At 43.8% G+C, this 22861-nt stretch overlaps 8 protein-coding genes across 8 annotated transcripts; 3 read left to right on the top strand and 5 right to left on the bottom strand.

Moving 5' to 3' along the window:
• Positions 1–3620: 3620 nt before the first annotated feature.
• BJ212DRAFT_1288942 (uncharacterized protein) lies at positions 3621–3911 on the bottom strand (the record flags this gene model as incomplete). The annotated part of the gene is made up of 1 exon (XM_041332049.1): positions 3621–3911. The coding sequence occupies one exon, from the start codon at positions 3909–3911 to the stop codon at positions 3621–3623; it is 291 nt and encodes a 96-aa protein (XP_041185593.1).
• Positions 3912–5417: 1506 nt separating this feature from the next.
• On the bottom strand, positions 5418–5750 carry BJ212DRAFT_1288949 (uncharacterized protein; the record flags this gene model as incomplete). The annotated part of the gene is made up of 1 exon (XM_041332050.1): positions 5418–5750. A coding segment is annotated over one exon (333 nt), but the record flags the coding sequence as incomplete, so codon positions are not given.
• On the bottom strand, positions 5751–6074 carry BJ212DRAFT_1288930 (uncharacterized protein; the record flags this gene model as incomplete). Its single annotated transcript, XM_041332048.1, has 1 exon — positions 5751–6074. A coding segment is annotated over one exon (324 nt), but the record flags the coding sequence as incomplete, so codon positions are not given.
• A 64-nt stretch (positions 6075–6138) lies between these two features.
• BJ212DRAFT_1305753 (uncharacterized protein) lies at positions 6139–7791 on the bottom strand (the record flags this gene model as incomplete). Its single annotated transcript, XM_041333779.1, has 8 exons — positions 6139–6287; positions 6343–6414; positions 6450–6732; positions 6773–6799; positions 6851–6895; positions 7276–7311; positions 7477–7685; positions 7743–7791. The coding sequence occupies 8 exons, from the start codon at positions 7789–7791 to the stop codon at positions 6139–6141; spliced, it is 870 nt and encodes a 289-aa protein (XP_041185596.1).
• Positions 7792–9132: 1341 nt separating this feature from the next.
• Positions 9133–11749, bottom strand: BJ212DRAFT_1488648 (uncharacterized protein; the record flags this gene model as incomplete). Its single annotated transcript, XM_041341374.1, has 7 exons — positions 9133–9330; positions 9387–9701; positions 9754–9891; positions 10402–10593; positions 10669–10926; positions 10972–11205; positions 11564–11749. The coding sequence occupies 7 exons, from the start codon at positions 11747–11749 to the stop codon at positions 9133–9135; spliced, it is 1521 nt and encodes a 506-aa protein (XP_041185597.1).
• A 1269-nt stretch (positions 11750–13018) lies between these two features.
• Positions 13019–13857, top strand: BJ212DRAFT_1305755 (uncharacterized protein; the record flags this gene model as incomplete). Its single annotated transcript, XM_041333780.1, has 3 exons — positions 13019–13075; positions 13130–13436; positions 13757–13857. The coding sequence occupies 3 exons, from the start codon at positions 13019–13021 to the stop codon at positions 13855–13857; spliced, it is 465 nt and encodes a 154-aa protein (XP_041185598.1).
• A 2276-nt stretch (positions 13858–16133) lies between these two features.
• Positions 16134–17392, top strand: BJ212DRAFT_1305756 (uncharacterized protein; the record flags this gene model as incomplete). Its single annotated transcript, XM_041333781.1, has 5 exons — positions 16134–16303; positions 16352–16612; positions 16662–16933; positions 17115–17288; positions 17325–17392. The coding sequence occupies 5 exons, from the start codon at positions 16134–16136 to the stop codon at positions 17390–17392; spliced, it is 945 nt and encodes a 314-aa protein (XP_041185599.1).
• A 263-nt stretch (positions 17393–17655) lies between these two features.
• BJ212DRAFT_1203498 (uncharacterized protein) lies at positions 17656–18848 on the top strand (the record flags this gene model as incomplete). Its single annotated transcript, XM_041329116.1, has 4 exons — positions 17656–17881; positions 17957–18186; positions 18255–18444; positions 18628–18848. Coding segments are annotated over 4 exons (867 nt in total), but the record flags the coding sequence as incomplete, so codon positions are not given.
• Between the last annotated feature and the right edge of the window lie 4013 nt (positions 18849–22861).

Genomic DNA, 22861 nt, shown 5'->3' on the forward strand with positions numbered 1-22861 from the left:
TCACATCCCAAATAAAAACTTCCCTTCATCTTTCAAACACGATTGCCTGGCAGAAGGATCTTGCGGATGCCACCGAATATCATGCGCCCGGGATCCGAAGGCCTCGCATCAGCTGTAATACCCTTGTCTGGTGTATGACGAGCGGCGGGATTGAATTGGCAACATACATCAAACACAAAAATACACCACCAGACATCCCAGTGCTGTCAGTCTCTGTCACAACAGCGGTAATTGTTGTGTAAGACAATCCCTCTCAAGACTGGACAGCGGCGCCTGTATAGAGCTGCGTGGGATTTTTCGGGTGCTGTAATAGTGGTGGGGTTCTGTTGGAGGAAGCGGGATTTCAGGCAGGACATGCGAGCGGCGCGGGGCCCGATAACGCGTATGTAAGTCACCCCGTTACCGCTGATAATTATAAACGATGAGCTGATGAACCTAGCAGGGTATACGAGCTCTTAGGAGTTGTCATTAATATTCACATGCATAACGGCTCAACTATGATCTCGGTCTCAACATTGCATGTTCCGAGTATAGAGCCTTCGGCCACTAACTGAAACACCACCTTCAAATATGGACCTTATCTCCCTCAACGCTGTTGCGGTGGCGCCCAAATCTTACGTCATACCCACTTTGGAGATTGTGCGCATGTGCTATTCATTCTCGGAATCAATGAACATCGATGAGAACGTGAAAAGATTGTACTGCCATCACCGTTTAGGAGCGTTTAGATCATGCCGCTGACAGTGTATTGACTCCAGGCTATGGTGAGGCGCGCGCGTCTAGGTGTGTCCCAGGAACTGACCGTGCAACTTCGTGATTCAGGTGCCTGCTCATATGTCTCAGAATATCTGTACTTCCATCTCGATCTAATGGCGCTGCATGCTGATATCAAACATATGTAGCAGTACCCGCAGTTACATAAAGCCTCCTACCGCATCAAACTATGAAGTCTGAATTCCTTGTTCCTACACAATGACGGTCCAGTCTGCAGCTATCGCAGCTGGCAAGGAGCCTTCAGAGAAGGAAGAGCAGAATGCGTATGTTCTCGAGAGCTACCATGTCCCTGATGGCACTACGCCCAATCTCGAGACATACATGTACTATGCCAAGATTCAGCGTGACAGGGAAGCCCTCTCTGCCAAGACTGATGCTGAAGGTGGCCGCTCGGGTGGCCTGATCTCGAGAATATTTAATCGCTCCCAGGAATCTGACAAGCGTTCTGTTGCATCTGATAGGAAGAATGTAGCTCCTTCCTCAGAGGAGGGGGGCGGCGCTATAGTCACCGCAGGCGAGTACCGTGCAGCTTCTGGGGCTCTTAGGACGGCCACGTGGGGGAGCGTGTTCTATCTTATTACCACTGGTAAGCTGATTGACAGATTTGATGATTTTGATGGGTTCTATGACATCTTTCCAAAGACATTTTGGGTCCTTACTCTACCCCGTGGACATTCCAACAAGTCGGATATGGTCCTGGTGTAGCCTGTTTCTTCGTCTTCGGCATTTTGGCTGCGTACGGTGGCTGTCTTCTATGGTGGATGTTCTTGAAACTGGACTCGGAAAGGTATCCAGTCAAGTCTTTCGGAGACTTAGGGCAACGCATCTATGGCCGTTGGTTCAAGTATCGTACGTAAACACACTCATGGATGTAGAGCATCGATTGATCACGTAGATCTACAGTCTGTGACATCTTGCAAAGTTTGCAGCTCGTGTTCAATGTCGGGATCATTATTCTTCAAAATGGCCAAGGCCTTTCGCAGATGGCAAAGTTCAAGGTACCCTTCTCATGATTTGGCGCATGTTGACATCTAACCTACCCCTATATAGCTATGTTTCAGCATCTGTAACGTTGTCTGGGCTCTGGCTGGAATGATACTGGGTCAAATTCGGACTCTTCAGAAGTTTGGCAAGGTCGCCAATGTCTCTATCTGGCTGAACGTCATGGTATTGATTATGACGATGGCCTTTGTGGCTCACTCGCCACCTAACTATACTGCGTCACCGTTTGGACAATACGCAGGCCCCGTGATGACTCAGGCAATCAACCTACAGCCTTTCCAGGACCAGCTCAATGGTATCATGCAGATTGTGTTCTCATACGGTGGAGCGTAAGTCATCATAACTCATGAAGACATTCATGTGCAGATGAACAAATTATTTTAGTATGATTTTTGTCGAGTTCATGGCTGAAATGCGGCGTCCAATGGATTTCTGGAAGGCTATGGCATTTTCCCAGGTCTTCATCTTCATCGTATACATGTTCTTCGGCCTCTTCGTCTACACATACCAAGGCCAATATGTTATTAACGTCCGTCGTTTCTCTCTTGACTTGGAATTTTATTGAGGATGTTGTTGCAGCCGGCCAACCAGGGAATTTCCGCTTATGGTCTACAGACTGCGACAAACGCCATTTCTTTGACTGCTGGTCTCATTGCTGGTGCATTGTATGGCAACATCGGTGTCAAAGTCATCTACAACAACGTTTTGGTGGAGATGTTTGGTTTCCCCCAGTTGACTGTTGCTCGGGGCAAATACTACTTCGCCTTATCTGTCATAGTGTATTGGTCCATTGCCTTCGTTATTGGATCCGCCATCCCGCTATTCAGCGACCTCTCGGCGCTGGTTGCTGCCGTTTGCATCTTCCGTGAGTATTCATATTTTTTCTAGTTGCTCTTCTCACGGCTTAATCTCTTTTCAGAGTTCACATACACCTTCCCGCCATTTATGATTTTGGGTTACTGCATGCAACTGGATGCCACAAAAGGCGACGCACAATTTAACATCAACAACCCCCACGCCCATCGTGTTGATACGTGGAGGGATTTATCGCGTTGGAAACGTGCATGTACGTACCAACTTCTGCACAAAGCTCCCTCGCGCCAAATCTAACCCTGCCGTCAGTCTTCACCAAGAACGGGTTCTTCCACGTGTGGAATTTCCTTCTCACGCTTGCTTGCCTGTCTTGCGCTGTTCTGAGCGCGTACTCGGCCGTCAATTCGATCGTGTCTTCGTTCGACTCGTCGCATTCTGCGACATCGTTTAGCTGCAAGTCGCCATTGGACAACAGTGGTTAAGACATCAGGTGGTCAAGACATTATGATATGAGTTTGAATGTGTGTTTTTGTTTAATTGAAAGCTGTAGGATATCATAGATAAACTCACAATACTGAACCTGGGTATGATATAGTTCTAGCATGCTCACCCTCAACATTAATCTAATGGATCACTGAGAGGAATATATACAAGTACCAGTCATCTTAGGATCTGACAAAACTCCCATGATGAGAACCACTGGAGGGCTTGAGATGCACCTCATCTTCATCACTATTGGTAAGCTTGATTCAGAGGTTTGCTCCAAGGCCACTAGTGTTGTGGAAGTCTGGTTTGGTCCAGTTCAACAAGAAATTTTGTGAACACTGAACTGGACCTTGCATTTGGTTCAATCATTTTGCTGAATGCTGAACCGGATGCTGTGAACATATTCACAGCATCCAGTTCATGTCTGGTTCAGCATTTGAACATCAAACACATTGTAAATTTACTCAATTGTAATTGTACTAGTAGTAAGGAGTACTGGTACACTACTATGAAGCATGACTGAGTGAAAGTAAGGCAAAGCAAAACTAAAGATAAGTAAGGTCAACAGAAAGGTCATCTTTAGTCACATGAGTGAGAGGCTCAACACAAGTGGCAGCCTCAGCTGCAGCCTGGATATGCCTGTTGTGATAAGCACTCTTCAACAATTGGAGCACCTCGAAGATATCAGGTGTGAGCTGGTTGTGTTGACTCTGATCTGTGATGCTGCCACTTGAAAAGGCCCATTCTGATGGAGTGGCAGAACCTTGTATGGCAAGATAATCTGGGAGTGAGCAAATCAGATTCCAAGCAAAAAAGTTGCATGAATCAACAATCATGTTTGAGTAATCATGTCGTGTTCAGTGTATTGTGTGTATGGATGATGTGATCTTGTATCATTGGTGTGAGTGGCCTAAAATGGAAGCATACATGGTTTATTTAAGTTATGACATCAGTGTTCAAAAAGGTTTGGACATGTTTGGACATGTTCAAGGAATGCTGAACACTGAACTGGACCATTGGTCCAGTTCAGCCTATACTCTGAATGTTGAACTGGACCGCAGTCCAGTTCATGAAAAGTTCAGTTCAAACTGTGGTTCAGAACCGAACCTCTGCATCACTAAAGGCCACACTCCAAACTTGGCACTGTATCACTTACATGCCCATTGCCAGTGCTAAGTTTTGCATGCATCCCAATTATCAAACCATTCTTCAAGCACAGCTATGTCATGAGTGCATTGATCTTGTTTGTGCATAGTAGCTACTTATCAATAAAAAATTGGTCCTAGCCATCTTTGAACTCTGGTGATGTTCTCAATGTCTGCCAAGTACTGATGCTCAATAATGTCTATACACTTATGGCATGTCTTTGGCATCTATGGAAATGAGGTGATTACAGATGAGGTCTGAAGTTTTGGTATTCTGGTGGGGATGAGACTGGGATATGGATGTGAGGTTGATACAGGTCCAGGATACTGGTGGAGCAAAGGTCTGGATATCTGACTGGAGGAAACATGCTCAGAGTGGACAGGATGGAGGTGGAGGAGCACACTAGCTGTGGAGGTCTAGAGGTCCAGGTATCAGGAAATCAGTGAGAAAAAGGCTTTCATAGATGTTATTGACAGAATCAGATCAAAAATCCATGAACACAGTTATATTCCAAGTCAAAATGATACATAAGTGGGAACAACATGACCTTGAATGACAAGAAACTACAAGAAAACTATAAGTCTGATGCTGGTATGTAAGATGTTGCAAGTGTGACCCATGGTAGATAAATGTTGATAGACCATTGCTAGAGTGTGACTTTATGATACAGTGGCTCAAAAAAGTGTCCCAATGTTTGTGGGTTTTCATGTAATTGCTTCATTGTGAGTCAGGGTGTGGGAATATGACTAAGCTATAGGGAGGTGTCAAAATGCTCTGCTTCTTCACTTTGTCTTTGTTCCCCATAGCGTGGGAATCCGATGTTATCGTGTGAAGATATGGACACTTTTTTGACTTTGAATTTGACCAATACAATCTCTATAATTCTAGTACTTGGTGTTTCCTCCTGTACATCTACCACTCTTATAAACACACTCTTTATCAATTTCTAGCATTACCCACATCAGCAAAATCACATATTTCTTTTTTGGCTTTGTGCCTCTTAACTACAGTTAATCACAGTTGTAATTTGAATGAAGTTTGCAATGTGACTGAAAGATGCCACAAGTCATTAAAATAAAATTGTCTCTTATGTCATGCAAAGTGTCAAAACATGGAAAAGACGCAAAAGCCAAAAAATTAGATTCAAGTCATACAAAGGGTAATTAACATGCAGTAGGTGGTATAACTCGACAAGATTATGAAGCAATTTCAAATGCATGATGGTCAACAAATTTGTTAATATAGTAAGCCCAAAAAGCATCATAAGAAACATATAGATTGATGTTTGGAGGAAGAAAATGCCTGCCATAGATGGGGACGAGGTGAGCAGCGCGGTAGATCATGTCCACATGTATAATACTATGTAAAGGTGCATGGTTAGCACTGTACACTGGACAAACCATCCACATCCCAGTATCTTCATCAGGCGAGTCTCCAATGACATCCAACCAGCACATGATGGTGCATGGAAAATTTTCACTGCTATATTTGAATGAAAAGAAGGTGCGGACCCTTGTGACTTTGAGTCCTCAGATGCCTTCTGTACTGGATCCCATGTTGATGAAAATGCAGTCGTTGTGTGGAGCTTCGTTCTGCCACAAAGGGCATGCACAGATATGTTCAACATGCATGCCTCCAATTCCACTAATGTCACTTGGTACATAGAACCTTGAAGATGCAGAGTTAAAGATGGAGATTTTCCCTGCAAACCTAGGACAGCCAGCAAGGGGAATTTCTGCTGGATCTTGGTCATTGTCTGGCCTGCACATCTGCTCAAAAATAAACTGGTGAATCAAATCAGGAAAATGGGGAAGTTCCAATTCTTTGGCTAGTGCCAATACATTGTGAGCATGTTTTCTTTCTGCATAACACAAAGCTTTAGTAGACCACACTCAGGAAGATAGACATGTGTAAATGCTACTCACAAACTGTCTGCGCTAGCCATGTGTGCGCTTGTAAAATGGTTAGTCCATGGTCTACTGCTACCTGCACCTCATTGGCAACACTACTGGGCAAGGGATGGACTTGGACATTAGAGTTGTTGTTGCTATCTGTATCTGCAAGGCCTGTCATTGTCAATTAGTAGTGCAGACAATAACAGTAATTGATTTTAAAACTTACTGAGAGCTTCGAGTTCTGCTGCAAGACAAGTATTGTCCAACATCCAGTGATTGGCAAAGTCAACATGTGCAGCTGCCAGCTTATTGAGACACTGGGTAGTAACTAACATCTGACTGAGTGCTTTGTATTTGCTTGAGTGCCTCCATGGCTCTTTGACAGCCTTGATATGTTTGCTCTCAGTGATAGATGAGCAGAGTCCATTGGGAGCACCAAATCACAGAATAAGATAGGTGTAGTGGACAAGGGAATGTTGGCATGGCAGCAAGAAGGTGGGAATTGTGCCAGACTCTGTAAAAATTGTGTGGTAGTGATGATAACAGAAGAGGGCATCTTCAATCTCATCCAGAGTGCTCTTGGTGATGGTATTTTGGCATATGAGGTAGCAAAATTCTAGAAATGCACAGAATGCATGAACAATATCCTGTGGTACATGGCCCTCAATTGCAGCCAAGTAAACCTGAGTAGAAACAATGTCTCAGTGAAATGGATTCAAAAAAAGTATTTTTACCTTCATGAGGGCTTTCAAGTCGTCCCCCATCCACTGCTTGAAGCCCTGCCCTTATGGGAAGCAGTGCAGGCCTGCAAATGAGGCAATAGCTGCTATTCTTAAGTGAGAGGGAAGTTAGTCAAGGTGTCTGTCATAAGCGCAAATGATTCAAGTGCAGCAGCACAGCACCAGCAGCAAAATGTGAATGACCCACCTGTGGTTAATGTCATCTAAGATGCGGAGGCCATCATGTTTTCCATGTGTCTTCATGATATATAACTCCACCCAGGCCACAAGATGGTCCTTGAAGGCACCCTTAATGACTTGATGCAAAAGATCAGGGGCAATCAGGTGGTAAATGTCAGCTCATGGGAAGTCATTCATGAATGGCTTAAGTATGTGAAAGTTAGTGAAGCCCACCTGACAGGTGGAAATGAAAGACTTACAATGAGATTGCTGATTATTCCAAACTCAAACCAGAGCTGTGCATATGTGCCAGTGTCAATGAGGGCTTCAGTGTGGTCACAGCATCAAAGGAGTGCATCTGCATCAAGGTTTTTATGATGTGCACAGCATCTAGAATCAACTTAGTCCCAGTGCCTGGAAATGATGCAAATGGAATCTTACCTCGGACACCAGTGACTCACTATATATGCAAGGAGTACTTGCTCCTCATAATCTGCTATGTAAGGCCCCAAGCCATAAATCACCTGCTGAAAATGCCCATCTCTGAACTTAGCAACTTCTGGCTTTGTCATCGCTGGCCTAAGGGTTTCGAGTATGTGGGAGAGTGATGAATGAAACAACTGGCATCTGAATGCACAAAACTTTGGATCTTCAGCATACTCCTTCATTGCTAGATAGTTGAACTGTGTGTTAGCAAGTCATGATAGATCAGATATAAAACCCTTACTTTTGGGCATTGCAAGGAACCCAATGATAGCTACTGCATCTTGATGCATGTGTCGAATATTGTTGTGTACATTTCCTATGGATAAATAGAGCAGTGTAGAGAATGAGATTGCTCTAGGCTTAGATCACCCATATTATGACTCACCCTCTATGACTTTCCTGCACTATGCAACACTTTCCCACGCTCTTCCTGCACTCAGTCACCTTATGTTGCACAGCATCCAGGAGCATCCATCCATCATCCAACCAGTTCCCTAGTGAGTCCTTTCTCATTTATTCTCATTATCAGACCATATTTAGTATTTGTATGGCATTATTTCATCATGGACCCTGTCCTTATCTCACTTACATACATAGAGTGCTCCCTATTCGCTTCCGAGCCCTGGGAGTGTGCCTAGGCACAGCTTACCTGTTGCCTAAGGAAGTTTTATACAGCTACCACCATCATGTCACTTAGCATCTAGCAGTTAGAATCCATCATGAGTTAGCATCATAGTACCATTAAAGAACCTCCTCCAAACTTGATAGTCCCATTAACCTCTCTGTCTGTTAGGCCATCTCCCTTCTTTTCCCATACATATACCTTCCCATCTGACCCAATCCTATTGATTTTGGTCTCATCTGACCATATAACATGCTTCCAGTCCTCTACAGTCCAGTGTTGATGAGCTAAGGCAAAGGCTAGTCTTCTCTGCCTATGTTTGATGGAGAGAAGAGGCTTTTTCTTCTTTGTTACTGCCTTGAGATGAGCTGCCTTGAGAACATTCCTCACAGTTTGTGAAGAGACAGGGGTAGTGATGGTGGAATTGATATAATGGGTGGCTTGGACAGCATTATCAGCCTTTCCTGTAGTGATATGTTGGATAATAGCCCTTTTGCCAGTAGAGGTAAGCTTGGATGGATGTCCTCCACAAGAGTTTTCCTTGTCTGGGTGGCTTTCTTTGATAAACTTGGCCACAGTGGACTTGCATACTCCAGTTCTAGAGGAAATTTGGTGAGCAGAGAGGCCAGCATAAGACAGAGAGAGGATATTATCTCTTTGAGCAGAGGAGATGGCTTTCATGGTGATTATGACTATGATACATGAGATATTCTGGTTTATATAGTTAGATATAGTCATAAAATAACATAATGACACCACTTCATAATTTATATAATAGTGGCATGATTTTTGTGGTGTCATAAATAATGATTTATATAGTTTTAATATACACTCAAAAAACTGTCCACATGAGTCATCATTTTATAAGCCTTATGTCTCCACCATATCTCCACTGATTCCCACGGTGTAGGGCTCAAATGAAAGCCCTGAAGCCATACTACAATGTGGTATAAGCACATCCTTGAGGCATTTGTTCATTCTCACACAATATCATAGATAGTGAAAAATGTCAAAACATGTGGACAGTTTTTTGAGCCACTGTAACAACTGAGAATGCATGCTCAGTTCCCATCTCCTTGCCAGTAGCCTTGTTGAGTGTCTTTTGGGTCTTGAAACAAGTCTTCTGTGCTGTGGTTGGCATGTCCACACCCTCAAAATTTTCAATGCTGACAGCATTGTCACTGAGCAGAGCAAATGCATGTTCAAGCTGGAAAAAAAATATCAGCCCATCCTGGTCAAAACAGGCATGAGAAATTGATGCACCAAGACAGCACATAATCCAAGAGCTCCAACAAAGCCACCCTGAGCTAGATTATCAGTATCGAGAGCAGGAACATCAGCATGCCCAAGAGTGCAATAGAGATGGGCAGTAGTGAGAAGCTCCAGAATGAAGGTGGAACAGAAGGTTTTATCTTTATTGATTTCATCAGGATTTGGGTACAGGAATGCATATTGTTGAAGGAAGAGGGTTGAGAGCTCCTTTGCTGAGGTGTCTCTATTTAAGGTGCAAAAAGCAATGACAATGGCAAACACAGTAGATCTGAAATTGCTGCACCATTCACTGACACATTGGGTGACCTAAAAACATGAAATTAATCATATTATTCAATAAAACAAAACATGGACTTACAACACTGAAAACTGAACCAGACGTCACAACCTGGTACTTGATGTCTGGATAGACAACCTTGAATATGTCATGGCATGCATGAAGAAGGTTCTTGTCAGGGATCATCCAGGGCTCTTCTTGCACACCCAGTGTTATGAACTAGGATAGTCACAATGACAGTTGCTTGATAAGAGTGATGACTGAAGTTGAGTCAAGACCTTACAAAAGTAAGGGTCATAAGATGAAGCAAAGAGAGTGTCTCTACTTCAAATATCTGTTCTAGACAACTTAGGATTGGAGGTCCTAAGCGAAAGAGTTATCCAGGTGAAAACCTAGTAAGATTAAAGTAAAGAACTACTAAGTACATTGTTGACTTATATACAAGAGGTCACTACTTTAGGGCAGGTACGTCAGTAGTGAGTCACAGATAAGAAATAAGTCAGAGATAAGAGATGAGTCAGAGATAAGAGGTGAGTCATAGATAAGGGATGAGTCATCTATCAACGGCCAAGGTGATCATGATGTAATACAGATATAGAAGACAAGTCTAGTGATGGCACAGCATCGTGCAGTCATGACATAATACAAGTATGGTGAAAGAGATGAATAGGAGAAATGAATAGGGGCACATGTAACTGTAACACCCAGCCAGAGAAAAATGGTTGGTACAAAAATGTGACCCCACTTGGTGTCTTCTTGGCAACCAGGAGGAAGGTCAGTGTTCAGATATGTTGAGCATGCCTTCAACACAGATTCCACCCAGCTGCTGTCACTCTTTAGCACCATGGTTGCTGTATGCTCCTTCTCAGCTTTTACTTTCTTCGAAGGGGGGGCCTTGCTAGATGTGGTAGCGACTGATGTCTACCTCAAAATTAGTGGTGAAAACATGAGACAGGGGGGAAATACTGAAGTTGTGGTGCATGGAGCTTTTTCTACCTTCACTTTGGCTTTGACTGGCTGCTTCATGACCATTGCCTCGAATTCATCAACATCCATAATCTCTGAGTCCTCGTCACTGTCCAGTGGTTCAATATCATCGACTGGTGACATCAAGTCATTGCTACAATCAGAGAATTCAAGGACATCATCATGGAGAGTCTTCCTCTTGGTCCCAGAGGTGGCTCTGTCTTGCCTTTGAGCTAGAGGTAGTGGCACCAGGTCAGGATCCATTTCCTCTGTAAGTGCAACAATGGACTTGGAAGACATCAGTACAAGAAGTGTGTTCAACCACTGACACACCTTCATGGGTACTTTCCCTTTTGTAGCTAGCACAACCTCATGCTCATGTGAGTCATCAAGGTCCTCATCTCTAAATGCTCCAACCAGGGCTGAGTCATCCTCACAAACAGCTGGAAGTTTAGTAGGTGGCTGATTCAGGTGAGAATTTAAAGAAGTGGCAGCACTTGACGCAGATTTTTGAGACCTCAATAAAATGGTGGAAGGTGGAGGCTGGGCACTTGCAAATGAATCAGACTGAGAAGTGGTTGAGCTAGCCAGCTTCTGTGGAATGGTTGTCCTCCAGTTCTGGATATGGCCACCCAGACTTGACTTCACTCTTGTTTTCCATGAATTGACAAAGAATAGCGTAGATTCAGTGAGTATCAATATTGTGGTTTGAGATTAAAGTGTGACTCATGGCAAAGAGTTGCCTTTCTTGTTTGTCTGTGCACATGCTTGATATCAATCATCATCAGTGATCCCTGATTCCAACATCATTTTCTTGCAAGCATTATCGATGGCAGCCTTCAGTGATTGATGTGGTGCAGTTTTCTGTCCTTTCCTCCTTTCCTGAATATCTAAAGTGTCTTCTAGGCAGGAAGTCTTCATCAACATCCTCTCCAAGGACTGCCACTTTGCTGCTAATTCCAGCAGCACCAGTGTTACCACTGTCTATATCAGGTCCACCTTCCTTGCTCACAACACCCTGACCCTTTTTCTTACCAACAGGTTGAGGACAGGGCTTGACAGCCTTCGGCTTGTTCTTCTGCACCTGGGTCTGGGCTTCTTCCATATCCATCTCCAATGCCACAAGTCAGGTAAGCCCTGCCACTGCTTCAGCTTCCTTGGCTTCCTGAGCTTCCTGTAAGTGCTTGTCATCTGCTGCCTTTGCTGCCTTAGTCTGGCATTTTGGCTGTGCATTAAGCACTATCTGACCAGGGTGAGTGCTGGCATTTTTAGTGAGTAATACACTTCATAGACTGAGACATGAAAGGAAACAGTGATTCCGAGTAGCAGAGACATTTGTTGGTTGAAGAGTGAAGTTTACCACACCAGTGGAAATGAATGTGTAAGTCAGTTTGACACTGTGCCAAACAAAGAATTTAATGTTGTCTTACTACTTGAGGGTCTTATATAAGTTGAGGTGAAATACAATGACTATCACAATTGTACTTCAATAAGACTAAGGTGCCAGCTCCTCAAGTTCATGGTCAATGGATTTTCTACTTCTCAGTTGATAATGTGTTGTTTGTGGGTGGCCAAAGGGTAATAAATTACTTCTTTGCTAGATCACTTCTTGATAGTAAAGGGAAGTATATATTTTGTCAGGTTAACTTAAGCCTAGTAGGTAATATGGACCTCTGCTGAATTGAATATGATAGACTGTTGTATAGGCAATCCCTGTAAGATAGTATACAACCAATCTAGACTAGAAATACTATAGTTTTCAAAGGCAATCTCGAGGCCTTCACTTTCTTCATAATCTCACACTATTGAGACAGAAAGAGGGAAAACTCCTGCACTTCAAATCTTACAAATCTCACAGTTTGAGACAAGAAAGAAGAGGGAAAAACTTGTTGAATATGTGAGAATGGAGTCCTTATATACATTTTAGAAACCATCCTTACTAAGCAATGACTCATCACTGGATTGGTAAGAATATGCTTACAAACCAAGCCTTTTGGTGTGCTGAATCAGCTGCTTACTAAAGTACATGAGTAAAATATTACAAAGTACTGCAAAATATTACAAAGCATGACAAATCATGACAAAACATGATAAGTCATGGAAAAATCCTTACAAATCAGAATATTACCAGTCACACGACATGCTTACAAACATATCTGAGTGGTTCACTGATGTAATCAAGTGGCTGAAACTATAAATACAACTAAATAAATAAAGGGAAATAGATGACTAAGCTCATGAGTGAGAAATATATCCTCATACACTCTCCTAATCATCTCCTTCTATACTTCTTCTTATATATGTCATGGTATGAACTCCATACCATGCACAACAACATAATTACTAAGGTTCAAGGTGTGAAAGTTGATCGCAGACCACAATGTGGCAGAGGGCATCATGCTGGTCATTAGCCCTTGTTCTCTTCATTTTTCTGCTTGTAATCCTGGGCTACATGTCAGAAAATGATCACACACAAATTCCTTAGTGACAGTTCAATGCTTTCCAAGTCCCTTGTGGACATGCGGGATGCAAGTGGTACTTCAAGACTACCACTGGATGTACCAAGCACATCCTTTCTGCCAATCCCATCATGTCTTTCCCACCTCCAGAGGACTACAATAATGGTCTGGCAGATGTAGAGCCTGGTATATTCCAGGATGCTCCCGATGATGCCAATTTCTCAGACTATTTGGATCCTGCTGCTGAGGAACCAAGATCCTCCCCTCTACCTGATGTACACACAGAGTTTTTTGGGCCCAGAGATTCACTTAATCAAAATCACCATGCCCTTTTGGATGGTGAGTTTGTTTGACTTGCTATTCATCATTCCAGTAGTCTGACCAGCAAGAAGGTCACCCATGTGACAAGCATGGAAATTTTCTTCCTGATGGCACACCCCCTCTGCCTGCTGAGCCCAGGTCATGCAATGACTGGACCCTGTTCAGAAACTGAATTGAATTTGAAATGACCAAGTTTCTCTATATTCAAAACCAGATGCCAGCTAATCAGGCTGATTGTCTGTTAAACCTTTTGGCAACTACACTCCTCAAACATGGCAATTCACCACCATTTGCAGATTATTGCAACCTTTATGCTACCATTGATTCAATTCCTTCAGGGGGGGTGAAGTGGCAGGGTTTCTTGTACCCATACTCAGATGAGAAGCCTGATGGAAACTACCCACCCTGGATGGATGGGAGTTATGATGTTTGGTACTGAGATCCTCAGGAAGTTGTTCACAACATGTTAGCAAATCCCATGTACTCTGATGAAATGGACTATTGGCCCTATTGCAAATATTCTACCAATGGAGATGAGCATCAGTTTCAGGATTTCATATCTGCTGATTGGGCTTGGGACCAGGCAGTAAGTGCTTCATTTTGATTGTGCTAGACTACCAAAACTCTGTTCTTCCCTCCCCCTTCTTTTCACAGTGCTAGACTATCAAAATTCTCCCTTTTCACCCCTTGTTCCTTCATCTATTAGGGCGCTAGACTACCAGAACTCTCCACTCTTCCCTCTCATATTTTCATGGTGCTAGACTACCAGAATTCTCCATTTTTACCCCTTCATCTTCCACATTGAACATTTATTCAAGACTATCTAATGCTGCCTATTACAGGACATCATTACTGGAGACCCAGAGACACTTGGCTCAACATTCATGCCCATCATCCTCAGCAGTGATAAAATGACAGTTTCAGTTGCCACCAGAAATAATGAATATTATCCACCAAAGGTTCAACTACTCTGCCAGGCTGCAGAGCTAAAGAAAGAAAGAATGGCTCTACCTCTGGGGTGAGAGGAAGACCTACTGACTCTCTAGGTGTTAGTTGAAGTGCACCAAGTGATGTGTTTGACCCTTAAGAGAAGCAAGGAAAACAAGAATCCACAAAGTGACACCAGGTCAACTCTGGTGAAGTGTGCTGGGAGTGTGCACACAGGAATGTCAAGCACATAAGAGCACGAAGCATGGGAATAAGGTGCACGCAGTGTGTGAATGTATAAAAGACTAATAGATGGTGTGAAGATGTAAACTAAGACTGCTGAGTGATGACTGGTGATGATAATGGACTGCTGCTGGGGACTAGGGCTGTATGGGATGGAATGGTGTGGGAATGCTTACTGAGGTTGAGGGGAAGATGAATGCTGAGCAGTATGTGGTCATTTTAAATGACCACTTGCTGCCTAGCTTGGCAGAATCAGGGATTGATGAAGAAGATATCATTTTCCAACAGGATAATGATCCCAAGCACACATCCAGAAGAGCTAAGGAATGGTTTGAAGAACATAACATCAATGTTCTTGACTGGCCAGCACAGTCTCCTGATGTCAATGTCATTGAACATCTCTGGGGAACACTCAAGAAAAAGCTTCAAGCCTATGAAACCCCCCCTAAAGGAGTATGGGAGCTTTGGGAGAGAGTAGCAGTGGAATGGGGGAAGATCACAGCTGAGGATTGCCAGAAATTAATTGAGAGTATGCCTAGAAGGATAGAGGCAGTAATTAAAGCCAAGGGAGGTCATACAAAATACTAGAATACCTGGTTATTATTGTAAAATACTTGAGTCAAAAAACTGTCCGCATGAGTCACCATTTTGTGAGCCTTGTATCTCCACCATATCTCCACCGATTCCCACGGTGTGGGGCTCAAATGAAAGCCCTGAAGCCATACTACAATGTGGTATAACCATGTCCTTGAGGCATTTGTTTGTTCTCACACAATATCATAGATAGTGAAAAATATCAAAACATGCGGACAGTTTTTTGAGCCACTGTATAATACAGCTGCTGCAGCACTATCACCCCCTCGTCCCCAGCTTGATTCATCCAAAGTATCCCATTACAGCTTTCTTGAGGAGTTCAACCTCCTGCAAGATACATGACAAGATGTTTGTGAAAAAATGTGGGCCAAACCTGCTATCCATGCAGTGATCCAACAATGGCTACAGATTGAACATGCGAAGGAGGAGATAGAATGATGCAATGTGGAGATGCACCATTTGCACACCACCATCCTAGATGAAGACACTCTATTCACACAATGTCTCGCTTCACTTGCAGCTGAACAAGCTGTTGAACATGTCACAGTGTATGAATACTGTTCACACCACTGTCTAATCAACATGCAAGTCCTTCACCACATTTCAAAGATCCACTCACTTCCAGGATTCTCTGGCTCAATTTCAGCAGGTATAAGGAAAGGATCTAGAGGGCATACTACAGAGGATATTGCTTTGTCTAGCAGTAATAAAGTTGAGTATGATGACAACACTACTGCACCCACTGTTGATGAAGTCGAGGAATTGACACAGGACATTGGTACCTTGATAGAATATCTCTCTGACTTAACACTTCATCGTTGAACTAGTGTAACATGTAGTTTTCATGTACATCCACCTACATAAATACTATGATTGCTTGAATTTTCTATTTTCTTTGAGTGAAGAGCCCTTCAAACAAATCACTAAGTAAACACTGTAAGGTGCTACATCATGAGTCATGCCAATCAGCACTATCACCGATCATCTGATCACATCAAAAATGTTGCATTTCTACTTCCACCTTCCTCAACATCATCAGTCTCTTACTTTTGCAGCTTCATGAGTTCTCACAAGCACTGGGTAGTATTTGGGGGTAAATCTCCAGGAATCTTTGGCAAACAGTGGGTGATTTCATGAAGTTATCAATTCATGTTGATCAACTCCTCCAGACCTTTCACTGCCTACAGTGGATCCAACACTCACTACTTTCCCTTAGTAATTCACTGTCAGACTTACACTCAAGCAGAAAAACTGTTTTCTCTTCACAATCTCATACATTCTGTGCCAACAGAAGATGCTATAGTTGTCGCACACACATTCATGGACTCTGATGCTGCACAAGGCATGCTTCAGAAGGAACATTGGGATGGCACACTTCAGGGCTTCTATGGAGTATTGAGGGGACATGAGATTGGTATCTACACAAAGTGGTGTGTCCAATTATCTATCAAAATAATGATAGATTGCATCTGCTTCTAGGAAAGATTGCCACCAACTGGTGTCTGGATATCACAATCCAATGTTCAAGAAATTTGAAACTTTCACGGACACTGTCATTTGGATGATCATGAAAGGAAAGTATATTGAGGGCAAACCCATTGGTGGCAAGATAGATCTCATGAAAGAGAAGGTTGTAGAGTTGCCTGTTGTCAAGGGTATGAACTATGTCTTGTCAGCTCTTGATGTCTATCTGACAGTCATTTACAGTATCAAATCTCTCCCTCAACCCTCCAAAGAGCCTTCTTTCAACTGTCAGTCCAATCTTGGATGAATCTTCTGCCCCTCATAAGTTTTTCCATGGATTTCTACTCTACCACTTATCAGCCAGTCAAACAGCGCTCGCTTTTGATACCAGCATGCCTCAATGAACATGTGCTTGGAGGACCCTGGCAGATAATCACCCATCTCTCACTACAACCTCGAATGCACCAGTGTGGGTGTACCAGTACATGTGGGAATTGAGCAGCATTCAATCAACACTCCATAGCCCACCTCCTGCTAATGATACACCCCTCCCATCTTTTGGCGATATACCTGATAGCTATCTTGAGGCCCATGGTTATTCTTCTCATGCCCTCCTCTGCATTCAGCATGCCCTGGATATTAGTATGTCTGGGCAACAGTTTGTCGATAATCTGTCAGGTAGAGGCCTTCCTGTTGCAGAGGCATGGTGGTTGTGGTTTATCATCACTGGAGACAATGAATTCTAACTCATGTACATTGTTTTTTCCCCTATGATTTGCATGTTCCCAACATATGTTTGTTTGTCTCTAAAAGTCACATGTGCTGCATGACACTAACAACCATAAGACTAGTTGAAAAAACTAGCCAACCATTCTTACCAGCAACCTCATCGCCCTTGATAATGGTGAAACAAACAAGCTCGAGCAAAGTCAGCTGTTATGCCCCGAAAATGTGGGCACTTACAACCAATAAACCTCAAGTACCTTGGCGTCACCATGAAAAACCCTGATACAAGTGCAGTGCAGCTGAAAAAGCAGTACTGAAGGAGAAGAGGGAAGCTCACCACATTTCATACTCAAGCACCCTCCAAGCTGCTCACAATGTCATCTTTCATGAAGCAGAGAAATTGCATGCTCAATTTAGTGGGCATAGTGTCCAGTACTACTATGAGGAGATAATGCAGCACTCACACATTGCCCAGTCATCTTGTGGCATCAATCGATGGAATGCATTTTGTTGACAAGAAGTCAAATGGATCAATGATGGTATGGGCAACTGCTACATTGGAAGTTCCACTCACTGATGCATAGTTTCTTCTGTAGAACGAGCACCTGGCATTGCACCCTTGAAAGCAGCACAATGTGCTGGTGAAATTGCTGTGCGGTGGAATTCCATGTCAAAAAGTGAGCAGGAGGATGCCACTCAAGCTGCTGTCAAGGATCTGGAAGATCACTGTGAAATGAAGAAGCTTGCCATTCGAAATGTCCCCCTGGAAGCCTTCCATGATTGTCAAAGGTCAGTGGAGGCCATTGACCATGAGGTACATATTTTTTTTCTGTCACTTATCCAGTGATATATCCCCTCTGATGCACAAAATTCTATTGACAGGCTCACACTCTGAATGCCTACACTGGAGTTGAGATTATCTTCATCACAACACACTCTACTACTGACCACTTCAACCAACCACACATATTTCAAACCTCACACGCCACAGACTTTTTTGATGCACATTTCAAAGTTAGCGCAATGGACATTGCTTTAAGACTAGAGGCATTTGCCATTGCTGGCATTCAAGGTAAGGCTTATGGGCTTCATCTATGCAGTGCAACTAACGAGCAATACACGCTGCACAGGTGTGGCTAAAACCTACTTACAAGAGACTCTTGACCTCAAGAAAGCTATTGGGGAGCTAATTTTCAAGAAACTTTGTATGTGTTTTTTGCTGCTCTCTTGATGTATTTGTCTCAACTTTGAGAAGAACTTGCTGCTGCCCCCAAGAGAGTTTCTCGCATGTATTATCATAACTTCAACCACCACATCACTGCGAAGTATCACATCATTGTTGAAAACTGGCTGCTCGCCAAATTCTGCTGCCCTGGGGACATCAGTTCATGGACTGAAATATCTGTCCTAAAGTCTGCATGGGACTCTGGTGCCACTAGATTTCACAAGCTAAGTGATACTGAGTTTGAGAAGTGGGAAGAGGAATACTTTCAGGCTGCACTGTGCAACAGGAACATAGGAGAAAATAAAAATGAGGGAGAGGACAGAGGGCTCCAGAACATGATACCAACTGCAAGCACTCAGTCTTCTGTCCCTTCAAATGATGATGATTCACCTTCGACATCCTCCATGACTCCAGACACTCAATCCCAGGTGGCACCCTCTCACCAGCATACAGTGCCAATCGCAGCCATCAATGTTGTAACCACAGCAAATGGCAATGCTATGTACATGCCAAAGAAGGCCCAGAAGGAACAATCAGGCAAGGGTGTCAAGTGTGGACCTCAGAAGAGGATGAATGCTCCAGCCAATGACACTGGCAACAATGAGCCCCAACTCAACAACACCATCTAGTGCTGCACTGGAGACATCCATCTCCCAATACCTCTGCCATATACAAGTCTAATACACCCCACTCCACCCTCACATTGTCTTCATCCTCTAGATATATACTATACCTTAGTTCCTCGCTTTCTTGTATAGCCCTTATATCTACAAGCAATGAATGATTTTATCATGTTTTTTAGAAAAAGAACTAGCTATTTTAGATGTAATTAAAGCCTAGAAAGTGTTCTCATCGTTGATGACAGCGAGCACAAGACATGCAGACATTCCCAAAGTATGGACAGCACGTAAGCTTCTAAATTGGGAATGGTTGCATATGCCCGAGCCCTGCCAAACAGCTGCCAAACACTCTCACAGGCTTGTGTTTTGCCGAAGTATAGATATTGAACATTATTCAGCTATTTACTGGCAGTGTGCGTATTTGGTGCAGTGCTACCTAATTAGGTTGCCACACCCGGGGGTATATGACAACCTAATTAGGTATAGATCATGTGAGGTTGAGGTGCAACTCAATGACCTCTAACAGCTATATCTATCAACAATCTATGAACAACGGGAGTCGGAACAAATTAAGAGTCAAGAGGTCAGGAAAGCATTCACCCTAGTCATCTACTAAGGTGCGTGTTATCTTCTTACTGTATCATTGTCTTCGAACCGTATATGTTAAATAGTCAGTGCCACACTTGTGTTTCCCACCCTGTTGGGAGTTGATCTACTTTGGAATATTAACAGGGCGCTACACAATCTGACAGTGGGTGCCGTCGCCGTTTAGGTCATTCCGCTTGCAGTAAATTGGACCAAGGCTATGCAGGCTTCCGAGGCGAGGCGCGTGTGTCTAGGTGTGTCCCAGGAACTGACCATGCGATTCCATGATTCAAGTCCCTGCTCATATGTCCCAGAATATCCGTGTTTCCATCACTATCTAAGTAATGGTATGTAATAGCACCGCAAACTGTCATCGAGCACATGTAGCACTACCCACAGTTTAGGCAAATAAAACCTACCGTATCAAACCGCGAACTCTGAATACCCATTTCCTTGCTCCCACCACAATGGCATTCCAGCCTGCAGCTATCGAAGGCAGCAGGGACCCTCGGGTCTATCACTCAGAGAAGCAAGAGCAAGACGCATATGTCCCTGAGAACTACCATGTTCCTGATGATACTACACCCAATATCGAGACATACATGCACTACGCCAAGATTCAACGTGACAGGGAGGCCCTCTCTGCTAAGAATGATGCTGAAGGTGGCCGCTCGGGTGGCCTGATCTCGAGAATATTTAATCGTTCCCAGGAATCTGACGGTCGTTCCGTTGTATCAGCCCACTCCGATGCGAAGAATGTAGCTGCTTCCTCAGAGGAGGGGGGCACTCTATCCACCGCAGCCGAGTACCGTGCAGCTTCTGGGGCCCTTAGGACGGCCACGTGGGGGAGCGTCTTCTATCTTATCACCACTGGTAAGCTGATTGACAGATTTGATGATTTTGATGGGTTCCATGACACCCTTCCCAAGATATTTTGGGTCCTTACTCTACCCCGTGGGCATTCCAACAAGTCGGATATGGTCCTGGTGTAGCCTGTTTCTTCGTCTTCGGCATTATGGCTGCATACAGTGGCTTCCTCCTATGGTGGATGTTCTTGAAACTGGACTCGGAAAGGTATCCCATTAAGTCTTTCGGAGACTTGGGGCAACGCATCTATGGCCGTTGGTTCCGGAATGGTACGTAAACACTCTCACGAATGCAGAGAATCGGTGATCATGTAGATCTACAGTCTGTAACATCTTGCAAAGTTTGCAGCTCGTGATCAATGTCGGGATCATTATTCTTGGTAATGGTCAAGGTCTTTCGCAGATGGCAAAGTTCAAGGTACCTTCTCATGATTTGGCGCATGTTGTCATCTAACTTAGCCCTCTATAGCTATGTTTCAGCGTCTGTAACGTTGTCTGGACCCTGGCTGGAATGATACTGGGTCAAATTCGGACTCTTCAGAAGTTTGGCAAGGTCGCCAATGTCTCTATCTGGCTGAACGTCATTGTATTGATTATGACAATGGCCTTTGTGGCTCACTCGCCACCTAACTATGTTGCGACATCGTTTGGACAATACGCAGGCCCCGTGATGACTCAGGCAATCAACCTACAGCCTTTCCAGGACCAGCTCAATGGTATCATGCAGATTGTGTTCTCATACGGTGGAGCGTAAGTCATCATAACTCATGAAGACATTCATGTGCAAATGAACAAATCATTTTAGTATGATTTTTGTCGAGTTCATGGCTGAAATGCGGCGTCCAATGGATTTCTGGAAGGCTATGGCGTATTCCCAGGTCTTCATCTTCATCGTATACATGTTCTTTGGCCTCTTCGTCTACACGTACCAAGGCCAATATGTTATTAACGTCCGTCGTTTCTCTCTTGACTTGGAATCCTATTGACGATGTTGTTGCAGCCGGCCAACCAGGGAATTTCCGCTTATGGTCTACAGACTGCGACAAACGCCATTTCTTTGACTGCTGGTCTCATTGCTGCTGCATTGTACGGCAACATTGGTGTCAAAGTCATCTACAACAACGTTTTAGTGGAGATGTTTGGTTTCCCCCAGTTAACTGTTGCTCGGGGTAAATACTACTTCGCCTTCTCTGTCATAGTGTATTGGTCCATTGCCTTCGTTATTGGATCTGCCATCCCGCAATTCAGCTTACTCTCTTCGCTGGTTGCTGCTGTTTGCATCTTCCGTGAGTATTCATATTCTAGTTGCTCTCACCACGACTTAACCTCCTTTCAGAGTTCACATACACCTTCCCGCCATTTATGATTTTGGGTTACTGCATGCAACTGGACGCCACAAAAGGCGACGGATATTTTGATGTCAACAACCCCGATGCCCACCGTGTTGATACATGGAGGGATTTATCGCGTTGGAAACGTGCACGTACGTACCAACTTCTGCCAAGAGTTCCTTCGCGCCAAATCTAACCTTGCCACTAGTCTTCACCAACTTCAAGAACACATTCTTCAACGTGTGGAACTTCCTTCTCGTGCTCGCATGCTTGTCTTGTGCTATTCTGAGCGCGTACTCATCCATCAGTGCGATGGTGACTGCGTTCAATTCCACGAAACCTCCGCCATCGTTTGGCTGCAGGTCGCCAGTGGACAACAGTAGTTAGGAAATCAAGTGGTTCGGGCATCATGATATGAATTTGAACGTATGTTTTAGTTTAATTGAAAGCTGTAGGATGTCATAGATAAACTCACAATACTGAATTCGGGTATGATGTAGTATTCTGACATGCTCACCCTTAACATTAACCTAATGTACCCTTCCTCTACTAACGTGGGAGTCGGGGATAACAAATGTCCCAGATCTTTGTCCGATTCAAACTCGTCTGATTTCTCACTACCAGCTCTTGCAACCTTAACCTTAACCTTAATCTCGTCTGCTATACACTTTCCGGCGAATCCTATCAATTCATCATGGTTTCCTTTGAGTCTCGATGCAGTTCCACTGACAAATGCCAGGACCATGAAGGGGGGTAGATTCTGGAGTTGAACCTAGATTAGGAGGCGGTGCAGTTGAACAGGTTGGAACTAGTCACTAGTGCAATAGGCCATGGAATATTGATGTACAAGGTGATAGAAGTT

The sequence above is a fragment of the Suillus subaureus genome, assembly GCF_016647635.1.
Source record: "Suillus subaureus strain MN1 chromosome Unknown BJ212scaffold_178, whole genome shotgun sequence".
Taxonomy (NCBI): Eukaryota; Fungi; Basidiomycota; class Agaricomycetes; order Boletales; family Suillaceae; genus Suillus; species Suillus subaureus.